At 38.2% G+C, this 13,706-nt stretch overlaps 1 protein-coding gene across 1 annotated transcript in view; it reads right to left on the minus strand.

The window, feature by feature from the left end:
• Ankrd44 (ankyrin repeat domain 44) overlaps positions 1 to 13,706 on the minus strand; it is a 283,427-nt gene that overhangs the window by 103,149 nt on the left and 166,572 nt on the right. The window contains exons 7-9 of the mRNA XM_077799148.1: positions 13,034 to 13,176; positions 11,312 to 11,524; positions 2,726 to 2,804 (exon numbers count right to left, since the gene is read on the minus strand). Coding sequence (XP_077655274.1) covers positions 2,726 to 2,804; positions 11,312 to 11,524; positions 13,034 to 13,176 — 435 coding nt within the window. The remainder of the gene's footprint in view (positions 1 to 2,725; positions 2,805 to 11,311; positions 11,525 to 13,033; positions 13,177 to 13,706) is intronic.

Below are 13,706 nucleotides of genomic sequence, written 5' to 3' on the forward strand. Positions count from 1 at the left end.
CTAGAAAAACAAAGTTAATAGAATTAATAATCTTGATTGGAGAGAGCAGCATGGGAATCAGAGCTGCCATGTACCAAGTCAAAACACCAAAGCAACTTAACAAAACAGACGAATAAATACAAAGGACATTCCTCAGTGTATACGCAGGTGGCTCAGAAAGCCTTTGGCCCTGTGGTAATGCACCCCCAGCTCCTGGAGGACAGAGGGTCTCCTGTGTGTTTGTGTTGTGACCCACTCTGGAGGACTGACAACAGGCCCTGAAGTGTGAGCCTCTGGGGAGGAAGGGTCTCAGCTGTAGCTCAGAATTTTTCCCAAAAGGAAGCAAATAAACAGGAGGGAAAAAAAGAACTTCCTATTCTCCCCAAGGGCATTAAAAAAAAATGTCCAAAATGTCAAATGGAAGAACTCACAGTTCTCACATGTATAATGAAGGCAAAGAAATGTCAGCTGAGAGAAGGGAATACCAAATTCCCTTCACAGGGACAACCCTATTCCAAAGATACATGCCTCTAAGAGTAAATAGTTTAAAAAAAAATTTTTTTTTTTTTAAACATCATTGCTCTTCCAGAGAATGTGTGGACAAGGGCAGTGGTTAAGAGTTGCACCTACGATGTTAGATGACCTGTGTTCTGATCCTTTTCCTCAACGTAATGGTCTTGCCTCCCAATACCAACGTCAACCTCTCTTCCTCAGTTTCTCCATTTTAAAAGGGCGTTAATAAGAGCACCTCTTTCTCATAGGGTGGTTGAAAGGGTTTATATGGGATTTACGTAAGTGCCTGACACAAGCTCATGTTAGCTTTATCATTATATATCATGGGCTATAGATGGCGGCTACTATTTCTTCACTGATTCAGGACTTTGGGCCCCACCTGATCCACAAGCAATAAGTCAGGCCAACCAAGAATGAGACAAGCTCAAAAACAAAGACCTCCTGAACACAGAGGGTAAGAGATGGGGTTTCTTTCAGGTCTTGCTCCAACTCTAAAGTCCCGCAAGAATGCTCAAGAAGTACATGGAAGACCTTGAGCCCCTTTGCTGGCTCATGAAGAGGTCAAGGCAGCCAGCAGTCCTCTAGGACTGATGTAAGCATATTAGAATGACCCAGGAGGGCTCTGGGGATGACGAGGGGGTGGGGCAAAGGATAGACCTCTAGGAAAGTGGCATTTAAAAGGTGAAAAACTTGTTCTCTCTCCAACATTGTCTTTGTGGCTTGAGGCTGCTTTAATGAGAAACAAAGATTTTTAGGCCACAGAGCTAAGGCCCATTGATTAAATTCACATTATATTTTTTAAAAGGGTTTGTTTTTTAAGGGGATAGGCATCATTTCTATAAAACAGTCTAGAAATACAGTGGGATAAGAAAAAGTGTTCAAAAGAGGAAGACTAGGGTCACCTCTCCCCAATATTTATATCCAGTTCCCTTCAAAAAAATGGATGTCAAAGGCATGGCACATATTTCAGATTATAAATAATGGATGTTGTATAGTAATTTCCATTTTACCTTCCTTGGCTCACTGGAAACTTGTTAGGATTTCTCTTCTCCTACAGCTTCACTGAAGTGCTTATAAATTTCCTCTGCTTTGCTGTAGATATTTTGCTTCCTAAGCATAATTTCACTGGCTGGCCTTTTATCCACATGCCAGAGGCCTTTTGGTTTTATGACATAAGCACCTAAGACATAACTCAATGCACTAACCATTCTAGGGCATGTCATCCAAAATTCTTACAAGATGAGAAAAATACAGATCTAAGAAAACTGACTTACATTAGAGTTTTGAGAAGTGAAAATATGGGTCAGCTAAAAAAAAAGTTTAGGAACTACCAAACTGACCTAGAATGTCAGCTTAAGAGATGAACTCAACCTGCTTTTCTTTTCTTTTCTTTAACTGTCTTTAAGATTTGCTGAGGTAACATAAGTTGTATTATCAAAGTCAACCCACGCATGCTGGCCGTGACCTACAACAGTAACATGAAATATGATAGTTCGTGACACTCCCTGGTACTTTGGCTTCAGAGACAGCCCATGATGATTCAAGTACACCTTTGTTGTAAGCCTGGAAAAGTACAATATTATGTGACTTTCCAAGGTCTCTGTCAAGCCTGGGATTTTATGATCCTTTTTATCACATACTTACCTGCCTTTCTTCTGAGTCCTCTCCTTTTTCCTACCTCTGCCCAAGTGACTTAATGAACTTTAGCTTAGGGAGCTACAGTGAATTCTAAAATCTAAAAATAATTTGCTGCTAGAAAATGTAAGCTACTTGTCATTATTTGTTTCAGAGTAAAAAGTACATAACATAGGGTTTTTAAAAATACTTATTTTTTAGTTGTAGTTGAGCACATACCTATACTTTACTTATTATTATTATTTTTTAATGTGATGCTGAGGATCAAACCCAGGGCCTCTCACATGCTAGGCGAGTGCTCTACCACTGAGCCACAACCCCAGCCCCATAATTGTAGTTTTGTATACCATTACCAATTTCAAAGCTCACATGCCTGGCTGGGAATTGACTGTGAAACTATGGCTTTATGTTCTGTTAAGGAGAATGTTGATGCTATGTCTGATAATGAGCTTTTAGCAAAGTCTGTCAAGGACTTGTGTAAATCTGTGCTTACTAAAACTCTGAAATAAAGCACCAACTTTCACATTAAGATGACTGACAGTCAAACTCAGACCAAAAAGCTGTTCAAATAATGACACCATGGAAGCATCTCTCTTACCATTCTGAATGAGGGTTTGTGACCGGGTGAACCTTCCGTGGACAGCTGTCATGTGCAGTGGACTTTTGCCATCTTTACTCTAAAAACAGGAGAGAGGGAGAAACAAGGAAGGTGTTTATGTGCTGGTGACGTCAATCTCAAACAACCTTCTGGATATTGTTGACAATGCCCCAAAAACATCAATTTCAATTTTTTAAAAAGTCTGATCAATAATTACAAAGACTGATAATTTTGAAAGAAAAAGAAAAAACATGAATGGCCTCTCAAGTTACTGTATAACATCACATTTTAAAGAGGTTTGGAGAGGCAATCATCCAAAATATTTTTTCCTCCTCTCTTGTAATCCACTGACAAAGGAAGTTTCCTTCAAGGTGTTTTTTTCAACTTTAAAAAAGACAAATGATGTATGAACTTGTGTGGTTCCTATTTGACCTGTGGTTGATAAAACTGCTATTAATCACTGCAACTGTCAAAACCAACAAGGAACCCTCCGCCTTCCCCTACATTCCAGTTCCATAGAAAAACAACACTTTTGACTATTCCAAAAGAGAATCCCTGGCTCTGGATAACTCAATAGAAATCACAGAATTAAGCCATGCAACTATTTAGGAAATTGCCATTTTAATGATCAGGTGGAAATATGTGCTGAATTTATATATTTGCTACTTATGATAGGAATTATGGAACTTCACAACACATATTAAGCTAAAACATTAAAAATGTACAGAATCTATATATTGATCATTATCTTACCAAAGACCAAAGTCCTACATATTTAATTAAGAAATAAAAATTTCTTCTGAAAAAGAACCCAAAAGAAAATACCAATGTTATTTTAGACCAAAAGCATATAGAGAGAATGGACAAACTGTTCCCAACTTAAAATGGTTCCCCTAAATGATTTTTTGACTTAATGATGATACAAAAACAATTCACATTCATTAGAAACTGCACTTTAAATTTTGAATTTTGTTCTTTTCCTGGACTAACAATATGTGGCAGCAAGAGGGAATAGAAGTTCTCAGTCATGAGAGCATGAGTGTAAACAGTGGGCACTCAACAGTGTACTATGTTGCCAAGCTGTGATGTTCTGTAGGTTAGAAGTGTTAAATGTATTTTCAACTTATGATGGATCTATCGGGGACTTAACCTTATCATAAGTTAAGGAGACTCTGTATTCTCGTTCAAGTATTTAAAAAAAATCATGTCACTATTACTTTTCTAAATTTTATTAGACATATTTCTCTAAGCCTAAGGTTAAGTTATGAAGTTTCAAAATGCATGGTCGTTTTTGTGACAAAACTTAAATAACTATGCTTTAAAATGACTTCATTTTAAAAACTCCACATTGAAAAACAATCATTTAAATAAGTATTTTCTTAGGGTAAACCAAAGCCCACCCATATCTGAATCACCAAAATTCTTGTTAGAAATATGGATTCTAGGCCAGGTGCAATGGCACATGCCTATAATCCCAGAAGCTCCAGAGGCTCCAGAAGCTGAGGCAGGAGGATTGTGAGTTCAAAGTCAGCCTCAGCAAAAGTGAAGTGCTAGGCAACTCAGCAATATAAATATCTCAGAAAATATCTTCATATATATATATATATATATATATGCATGCACACATATATATGTGTGTGTGTATATGTATGTGTATGTGTGTGTGTGTGTGTATATATGTATATATATACATATATACACACAAGGATGTTGCTCAATGGTTGAGTGCCTGAGTTCAATCCCTGGTACCCCACCACCACCACCACCAAAAAAGGATTTAGGGCTTATGCCCTAATCCACCCTTATCAAATTGGAATTGCGGCCATGTCTAACTCTACACAGTGACTAAAGTCTTAGAGCCACTGTTTTAGACTGTGAACTTAAATAGCTTATAAACCCACAATGTTTTGACAGAAGAATTTTAATTTTATCCTCTGATCCTATTCCTGAGGAAAGGAGTCACATAAAGTCAGTGCCAAAGAAAGAGTTAATCAGAGTAGTCATTGCATCTTGACAGAAGAAAATAAAGTACTGTCACATAGATGGTGGAGGAAAGTCATAATAGAATCCATTTGATATGATTATGACCTGAATAAGAAAATAATGAGAATGAAGGATGGAAGTAAGCTTGATGCTTTATTGAAAATAATAGTTTTAGAGGAAAAGGAGAAGCAATTGAGAGCATGATGGTACGTCATCATCGCTATCCACGAGACTCCTATTTACCATTCAAATAACTGAAAAGCCTGGAAACTACTTTGGAATAAGGATTTAAAACATACTCTTCCAATAAAAAAAGTGATGACAGTCCAAGAATGTTAAGGAAAGAGAGGAGAGAAATTCCAGAGTTGACGTTAACTTGTCCCTGGGTGGTGCTATTTCTTTAAATTTTGCTCCAGAATTTTCTCTTAAATTTAATATGAAAACATAAGTAATTATCATTTAATTTAATATATATAAAGTCATAATACTTCAGCGTTTAGAAAATATATTCATGAATATATAAGAACTTTCCCATGCCTGGAAAAGAGTTTAAAAGCCTTACTAAGGAGGACCGGCTTGGTAGCTAGTGAAATTGCAGACAGAGCCAAAGCAGAAGTAACTGGTCTTTGCAGTGCATAGTTTGCAAAGCTGGTGCCATTTCAGGGATAGCAAACACCACGCCCTTCTTCTCCCAAGAAGTGCATGTGCCTCCGATAAAGGGACAAATACTGCTAAAGGCACAAATACTGCTAATTCCCCCCACAGGGATACAGGTGGCAGAGGTAGGGAAAATGAGGACCAGAACTATGAAGAGTATCGTGGCAGCCATTCAGGGGCAGCTTTGTTCATGAGTGGATACAGAGGCAGCTCATTATTTCAAAAAGTCATTTAAAAGCAATGGAACTCAAAAGGATCATTCCTTTTATTTAGCCTCTAGAAGTCAGAACTCAGAATATTCAGTTTGAAACTACGGATCCTACTAGATTTCATTATTTGCCTAAGAAATTTTTTGTGTAGAAGACTTGGCTGTTATTCTTGAATCAAGAACTTCAGACAAGGGTAAACACTGCCTGCATTCTCATCAGAGAGCTTATACTCAAGTCCTTCATTTATTCATAGGCTTTCCTTTGATAAATTTTTTTTCTTAATTTCTGGTCCAATTTTCTAGAAACATAGATTTGAGGCTTAGAAACTTTTATTTTGAGAATTCACTTAATTTAAACAAGAAGCTCTTTTGTTGATTCAGGTATGGCTATGCACTAAAACATAAAGGAAAACCAATGAGCATTAAGAGTATTTTAGAACAAACAGTAGTACCTTTTCAGGGCAGAACTCAATCTCATCCAAGGAAGACCAATCCTTGAACTAAATGAAGTGTTTCAATCTTCTGGACCACTCTTTCTCTCAGAAATGCACTAATTTTTTTTTTCTTCTATTCCTAAACCTTATTTCCTTATCCTCCAACATCCCCCAAACCATCCCTAAACTTCTAGGCATTGTACTCCCCAGGGACCAGAAAGCACAACATTCTCTAAGCCATGGAGCTGCCAAAAGTTCACAACTCAGTGGCCCTGCAGGATGGCAATGAAGCCTCCTATGGGATTACACTGAGGCCAACCTGGGGTGCAGGAGTGTCAAACACAGTTGGAAATCCCACAGGCGCTCCTAACTCAGTAAAAGAGTCATCTAAAGGCTGGTTTGAAAAAGCTACACACAAACCAGTTTATTTTTAATGGTTCTAAACGCCAGAGATGGTACATGGTTGGCTCAAACATTCATTCCCCTCCCTTCCTTACTTCCTCTCCAGATTTCCAAGTGCCACATCCTATCACTGCTTACTCTTGCTATTCCTCTTTGCACCTTCAACTTGTCTACTACAACCCATTCTATAATTGGGTCCTGGTAGATATAAAGAAGGAAATGGGCCCACTTTAGCAGACATTTAATATTAGGGCTAAATGATCCAAGGGCCCAGAGACAGAAAGAAATTGAGACCACAGGTAGGCTAAATGTTAGTGACTGGGAGGTAGCAAACCAGGCTATAGCAATTTCTGAACCTGTCTTCCTAAGTCTTATCCAGCGTGGCTATGTGTATAGTGCCTTCTTTAACCCTCACTTTGAATGCATGCTAAAGTACCCTTAAGATGCAACAGAAATTACAATGTGGTCTGTAACGAATAAGAAAAATGATGTGCCCTTCCTATTTGCAAATTACAAGTGAACCTTTAGTAGATGATTTTATGAAATGTCATGTCTTTATTATTTAAACTAATATTGCAAAGTCAAAGGTAGGGCCGTGGCCAATCTATGTAAAATGAAGGACTGTAAAATGTGTGCAGATCACATATCCCTCCTCCTCTTCCCATCAATCTTGTAACTGCTCATGAAGACATCACTTTTAGTGTTTTATAAGAATAGAGGAAAACAAAGTGAACATGTGGGTGGGTATTGGCTGCATTTCAATATGCTATTTCCCTCAAACTTTGGGAAATCTAAACAAATACAAATTGTCTTGCATCTACAAACATTTTCAAAACCCAAGGAGCAATGTGGTACACAGAGATAACAACTTTAATTAGAAAGCTACCTCCAGAGTCAGACAGGATGGCTCTACAGAAATGTTAGATGATCCGTGCATCCAGAGTGCATCTGGAATCACTAAGGAGGATTCAAAGGGCATTAGGAAATCAGAGCATGTAGACAGAATAGATGAAAGGAGATTGAGGAAGGCTAGATTTTATTCAAAACATCCCTTATGTTGATTAGATAATAAACTCAAGTCTCATATTTTAAAATCCCATTTCTTATATTCTGTTTAAGATCAATAGTCCATAGCAAAAAACCTGAATATTAAAATTAATAAAATATACTTTTCAGGTCCATTTGTGGGAAAGAAGAGAAGACTACCAAAATCACAGTACATATACAGTTGAAGTCCCTTATCCAATCTGAATGGGCCACCAATCCCTTAGCTAAAAGGTGTAGGCCAGTATGCCAGAAAGTAGCCTTCTAGCTTTAAACACTGGGCACATGGAGAAAATGGGGCCATGTTTTTCAGAGGAAATGGTGAGCTATGAGTTCATTAAGTGGAGGGTGGTAAAGATATTACTTTATTTAATTTTAACAATTTCCTTCCTTTAAAGGATCCACAGGAAAACCCTCATACACCAGGATGGCAAGAAGATGTCAACAGCCCTGGACATTGATGGTCAACCTGAGTGCTTTTTGCCCCTTGCAACCATGTTCTGTGATCCCACCCAAAGACTCTCTCCCTACCTTGCGCTGCAGCTCCACTGTCTCTTCAGCACCCAAGGACCTTCCTCTACCTCTTCTTGGGAACTTGGGTGGGATCCACTAACAGGAGATGGAACTCTGAAGCTCTCTTCATCTGTTCCGTTTTCCCTTTCTTGCCCACCTTGCACTTTTAGGAAGATCCTATGCTCCCTTCATTTCTTTCTTCCTTCTCTTATTCTTATTCTTCTTTTTTTTTTAAATTAAATTATTTATTTATTTGTTATACATAATGGCAGAATGCAATACATTTCATATTACACATATAGAGCACAATTTTTCAAGTCACTGATTGTATACAAAGTATTTTCTTATTCTTCTTTTTTCATCCCTTTCTTTGACTCTTCCCTCTCTCCTGATCCTAAGTAATGGGCTCCTGAAGTCCTCCCTTCCCTCGCTAACTCATGCTATCATATGCTCTCATTCTTTCCTCCCAGTTTCAACTATCACCTTTATGTGAACAAGACAACCTAAATTTTTCTTATATTCTCTACTGCTTTCCCATGCTGGAGGATCATATTTTCCATTACTAGGTCCTCAGACTGGCTGTACCAAGGACTCAAAATCATCTCTTCAAAAACTAAACTCAACAGGTTTCCTCCAATACCAGCTTTCTCCTGAATTCCGTTTTAATGAATATTAACAATGGTATTCATTTATTAAATGCTTAATGTGTGACAGCCATTAGCCTATGTGATTTAGGTGTGATAACTCCAATTAATTCTCACAACAGCTCCATGAAGAAGATACTATTGTTTCCTGAATTTTGCAGATAAAAAAAACTGAGACATGCAGAGAGGTTGCTTATGATTAAATAGTTATTCAAAGTCAAGGCTGGGATTGAAATCTAGGCACTATATCTTCAGAACTGAGAGCTTATCTACTTTGCTCTATTAACTCTCACTAGGTTCATTAGGTTCACTACACATAGATTTTCTTTTTTTCTAAAATAAGAATAGTTAACTTTTTATTTTGAATATAAAAATAAATAAATAAATAAATAAATAAAAATAATATGTGTCCATTGCATCACAACCAGAAGATAAAAAACAGTATACAAGGGCTGGGGATGTGGCTCAAGCGGTAGCGCGCTCGCCTGGCATGCGTGCGGCCCGGGTTCGATCCTCAGCACCACATACCAACAAAGATGTTGTGTCCGCCAATAACTGAAAAATAAATGTTAAAGTTTCTCTCTCCCTCTCTCTCTGCCTCTCTCTCTCTTTAAAAAAAAAAAAAAACAAAAAAAAAAAAACAAAAAAAAAAAAAAAAAAAACAGTATACAAAAAAGAAACTAAAATTCTGAATCATAATTTCATCACCCTACAGTGACAAAATTTTTCTACATAATTTTTAATCACTCTGTAGTGATAACTGATGCTAGCATATTGGTATATAATCTAAATATTTTCTTTTTCTATCTTTCTATGCATATACACAGACAAATAATTTTTTAAAACTAAAAAATGGGATCATAGTTACTGATTACATTATATTTTTTCTGTGATAACATTGAGTCTCATTATTCTTTTTGATATTTTCCAATCTTACAGGCAAATATTTATTTCTGTTGTCTTCATTTTTCTAATTACTAAATATTTTTCATCAGTTTAATGGATATTATTTTCTCTCTCTTGTTAACTGCCTTTGCCTAAATTTTCTAGTAGATTATCAGACATTTTCTTGTTGGTTTGTATGTGCTCTTTATAAATTAAGCATATTAACTTGTGCCTAGCATGTTAATTGCAGAAAATTTTCCCTGGTTGTTCCTCTTGATTTTGTTAGTTTTGTTGTTGTTGTTGTTGTTTTATTTTGCCATATAAAAACTTCAAATCATTATGGAGTAATATATATGTATATATTTTTTTCCTTTACATTTTCTTTTTTTTTTTTTTTTTTGAATTTTTATTATTTATTTTTTAGTTCTGGGCGGACACAACATCTTTGTTGGTATGTGGTGCTGAGGATCGAACCCGGGACGCACGCATGCCAGGCAAGCGCGCTACCGCTGAGCCACATCCCCAGCCCCTCCTTTACATTTTCTACCCTTGGTGTTCTATGGTCAGATTACTGTTTCTAATGCTCCCGGTCCCATAGCATATGGAAGCCCAAATTCCTCAGCTGGTAGATGAGCCATCTTCCTTGGTTGTGTTTCATTTCTGGTTATTTATTTCTGGTTCCTCTCTTTTATCCAACTTAAACTCTATATTCAATTATGCCAAATTTCTCCTCTGAACATTGGCCCCATATGTATGCAATACTAGAAATTATGAGAAAAAATGTAAAAAGATTTTAATGGTAAACAGACAAGGTCATTAAAATAGATCAGTATGATATTTTTTAAATTAAACCTTAGAAATTATAATTTTTCAAAATCAGAAATGGAATGTACTAGGACTTTGCTTTAGGATTCCTGTTTGCTCAGGAGGATGGTCTCCTGGTGCAGGAAGGATGTTCTGCTGCAATGCAAGGGCATTTGAGTGTAAATAGATGATAGATGGTGCATGCACAGGCTTGCTTTGGTTGGCCATCACAGTGAGCTAACTAGTTTCCTAAGGTGTACCCTGAGCTTTTCCTACTCACAATTCCTATCTCCTGTGCTTTTGCTGTTCTCTATATTAATACCTCTCTCAAATTATCCCTGTGCCCCTCCTCTCAACTGATAATCTTCTCAGCTCAAAATCAACCTCCATTTTTATCCTCAGATGAGAAGCATGCCATCTCTTCTACTCCATAATGCTTTATTACTCTCTCAGGGTACTCTATATTGCAAATTCCTTGCTGGCAGAAACCATATATCCTCTTGGAGTATTCCTTCATTTCCAAACAAAGGGCACTAGGTAACCCTTAATAAATTTGCTAAATAAAGGAATGACCACTAGGACCAAGTCATTGCTACATCACTGAAGCCACTGCCAGTATTTGTAGCTTGCTCTAGGAAAGTATTTGAGGGACATTCTGGAAACAGGCCTATAATCATTAGTCCTTCCTTTGAATTCTCAGCAGCTGTGCCCTAATCTCTGCATTAGAATCTGGGCTGAGTCAACATCCTTGTGACCCAGTATTTTCCCTAGAGCATTAACTAAGCCACCAAGGACACATGGTTAGAGCCTCAATGCCTTCCATCTGATCCCACGACACCTGTAGAAGCAAAATAGCTATTTCTGAAGCATTCCAGTCCAGGAAAATGCCATGTGCCTCGAGATGCTCAAGGCTGCAATCCATTTATACATGGTATAATTTACAGCAGTTAGTTTTGCTCAAATAGAGCTGGATGCAAAGGTATTTAACACAGAGAAAGACTAAGTGTTGTACCTGAATGTTAACATCTGCCCCATTGTTTACTAACAATTCCAGGCACAAAGCACCATGAGTGGAGGCAGCAGCAAAGTGCAAAGGGGTGAAGCCATTGTTGTTTGGTTGGTTCACATTAGCACCATAGTCAATCAGCTCGTTAACTACAGCGTCCTGTCCATTGTAGCAGGCGATGTGAAGTGCTGTATTTCCATAGACATTGATTTCATCAATCTGCAAAAGAGTCCAACACAGGGCAATTAAAATCACTGGAGCCAATTTGCTCCATTTTCCACAAAAAGCCTAATGGCTGTGACTGGAGAAAGGAAATATCCATCCATCAACATAATTACTCAGAGCTTACTCTCACCACAGCAGGTTATCCTGGGAATGCTTGTCACCCTGAGGTAAAGATCGGGGGAAAAAAGTGAATGTGACAAAAAGTGACCCAGGAGGAAGAGTTAGAGGTGTAGAGGTGTCATCCTGTGGAAAAGCATTTTCTATCTAGGAAAAGGACACAGGATGAAAAGCAGAGCTGCTTTCAAAATGCCATAAGACATGAATCCAGCAGCCAGAAGAGAGCCCCAAACTCAAGGCCAGGGCAAAGTGAGCATAAAGAGGAAGGGCAGGAGCGGGCAGGAGAGGTGGCTCTGGAACCCATACACACAGGTCAGCTCAGAGCCCACTCTGGCTTTGCTCTGGAGTCTGACACATCACCAGGCTGTATTCTAATAGCAGAACAGTGGATCTTCCCTGAGGCGTGTCTAGTTCATGGCTCCCTATTGCTTTCTAAGACCTGCTCTGGGTACTGAGTGTCACCATATTGGTCTCAGTTTAGCAACTTGGTTTTCCTTTCCTCCCTGGGAAGGATGCACCAAAGCCTCACCCTTGCTTTGATTCTACGTGTTGAAGGCACATGGCACAGGCCAACTTGCCTAGCTCTATGTCTGAGACATGTCTGATGTTTGTTCCTACCATCCATTCATGATTTCCTGCTGTAAGGCACAATTTCAAATTCTAGATTCTGAAGGTAGGATGATGTTTTAGTCGGCTTTTTTGGTGATGTAACCAAAAGACACAACAAGAACAATTAAAGAGGAAACGTTTATCTTTGGGGTTCACAGTTTCAGAGGTCTCAGTTCATAGATGAAGGACTCCATTCCTCAGGGCCTGAGGTAAGGCAGAACACCATGGCATAAGTGTGCGGTGGAGACAAGCATCTGGGAACATGACATCAGGAAGCAGAGAGAGCTCCACTTTCCAGGGACAAAATATATACCTAAAAGGCATGTCCCACATGACCCACTTCCTCCAGCCACACCTTTCCTGCCTACAGTTACCATCCAGTTAATCCCTACCAGGGGATTAACACACTAATTAGGTTAAGACTCTCATAACCCAATCATTTCACCTCTAAACTTCCCTGCATTGTCTCACACATGAGATGAGGAACCCTCATCAGTGTCTTATACAAATGACTGATTAATATATGTTACACAGAATATAAATGTTTATATATTTCCCTACCTAGGTTGCTATAGAAAGTTAGACTGCATCTGGTTTTCTTCTGCTTAGTCTATGCCCCCCCCATTGTTCTTTATTAGTTACCAATGTAGACTCAGAAAGAAAAGATGCTAGAAAATAAATTCCTCCTCCTTGAATTAAAATGCAAACAGTATTTAATGGCAGACAACAGAATCACCCTCCCACAGGCCATGCAGGGATGCATGAATTGTCGCTCACCTCTACCCCCAGATTCAGGAGATGTTTGACAACATTGATCTGTCCGTTGGAGGCCGCAGCATGCAGTGGGGTGTAGCCCTTCTTATCCTTACAGGTCACTTCAGCACCGTGGTTAATGAGCAATGCCACAACATCCAGGTGGCCTTGACAAAAGCAGCAGAGAGCATCATTAACCTTCACAGGGCATTTGATGACTCATTTCAACCAAAGGATCATTTCATTTCACCATTAGCTTTTTTGCCACCAGTATTTTGCTGAGCTATTTATGAAAAGCTGCCATATGGCAAATATTCAACAAATATTTACTGAGCAACTTCTATGTGGCAGACATTATGTAAATGCTGTGGGAAGAAAAGAAGATGATTCATATACAAGACTTCAGAAGATGTGGTAGCAGTAATTCCTGTCATCATGTCAACAAAGAAGGACCAGCCCCAACTAATAGTTCCATATGAATTCTACAGTCTTTTAAAACTTGTGCTAAAATGAAAGCAATGATTTTTTTAAAAACAATTGCCATTTATCACTGAAAAGTTTAACAGTAATAATCTGGTGTGGAAAAACCTGAAAAAAGAAAAAAATTAATTAACCTGAACATCCCCCACATTATTGCTAAATCATAGGAGTCTGCTGTTGTTTAGTTGGTTTTTCACCCATAAAAATTGCAATTTCA

The sequence above is a fragment of the Urocitellus parryii genome, chromosome 1 (assembly GCF_045843805.1).
Source record: "Urocitellus parryii isolate mUroPar1 chromosome 1, mUroPar1.hap1, whole genome shotgun sequence".
Taxonomy (NCBI): domain Eukaryota; kingdom Metazoa; phylum Chordata; class Mammalia; order Rodentia; family Sciuridae; genus Urocitellus; species Urocitellus parryii.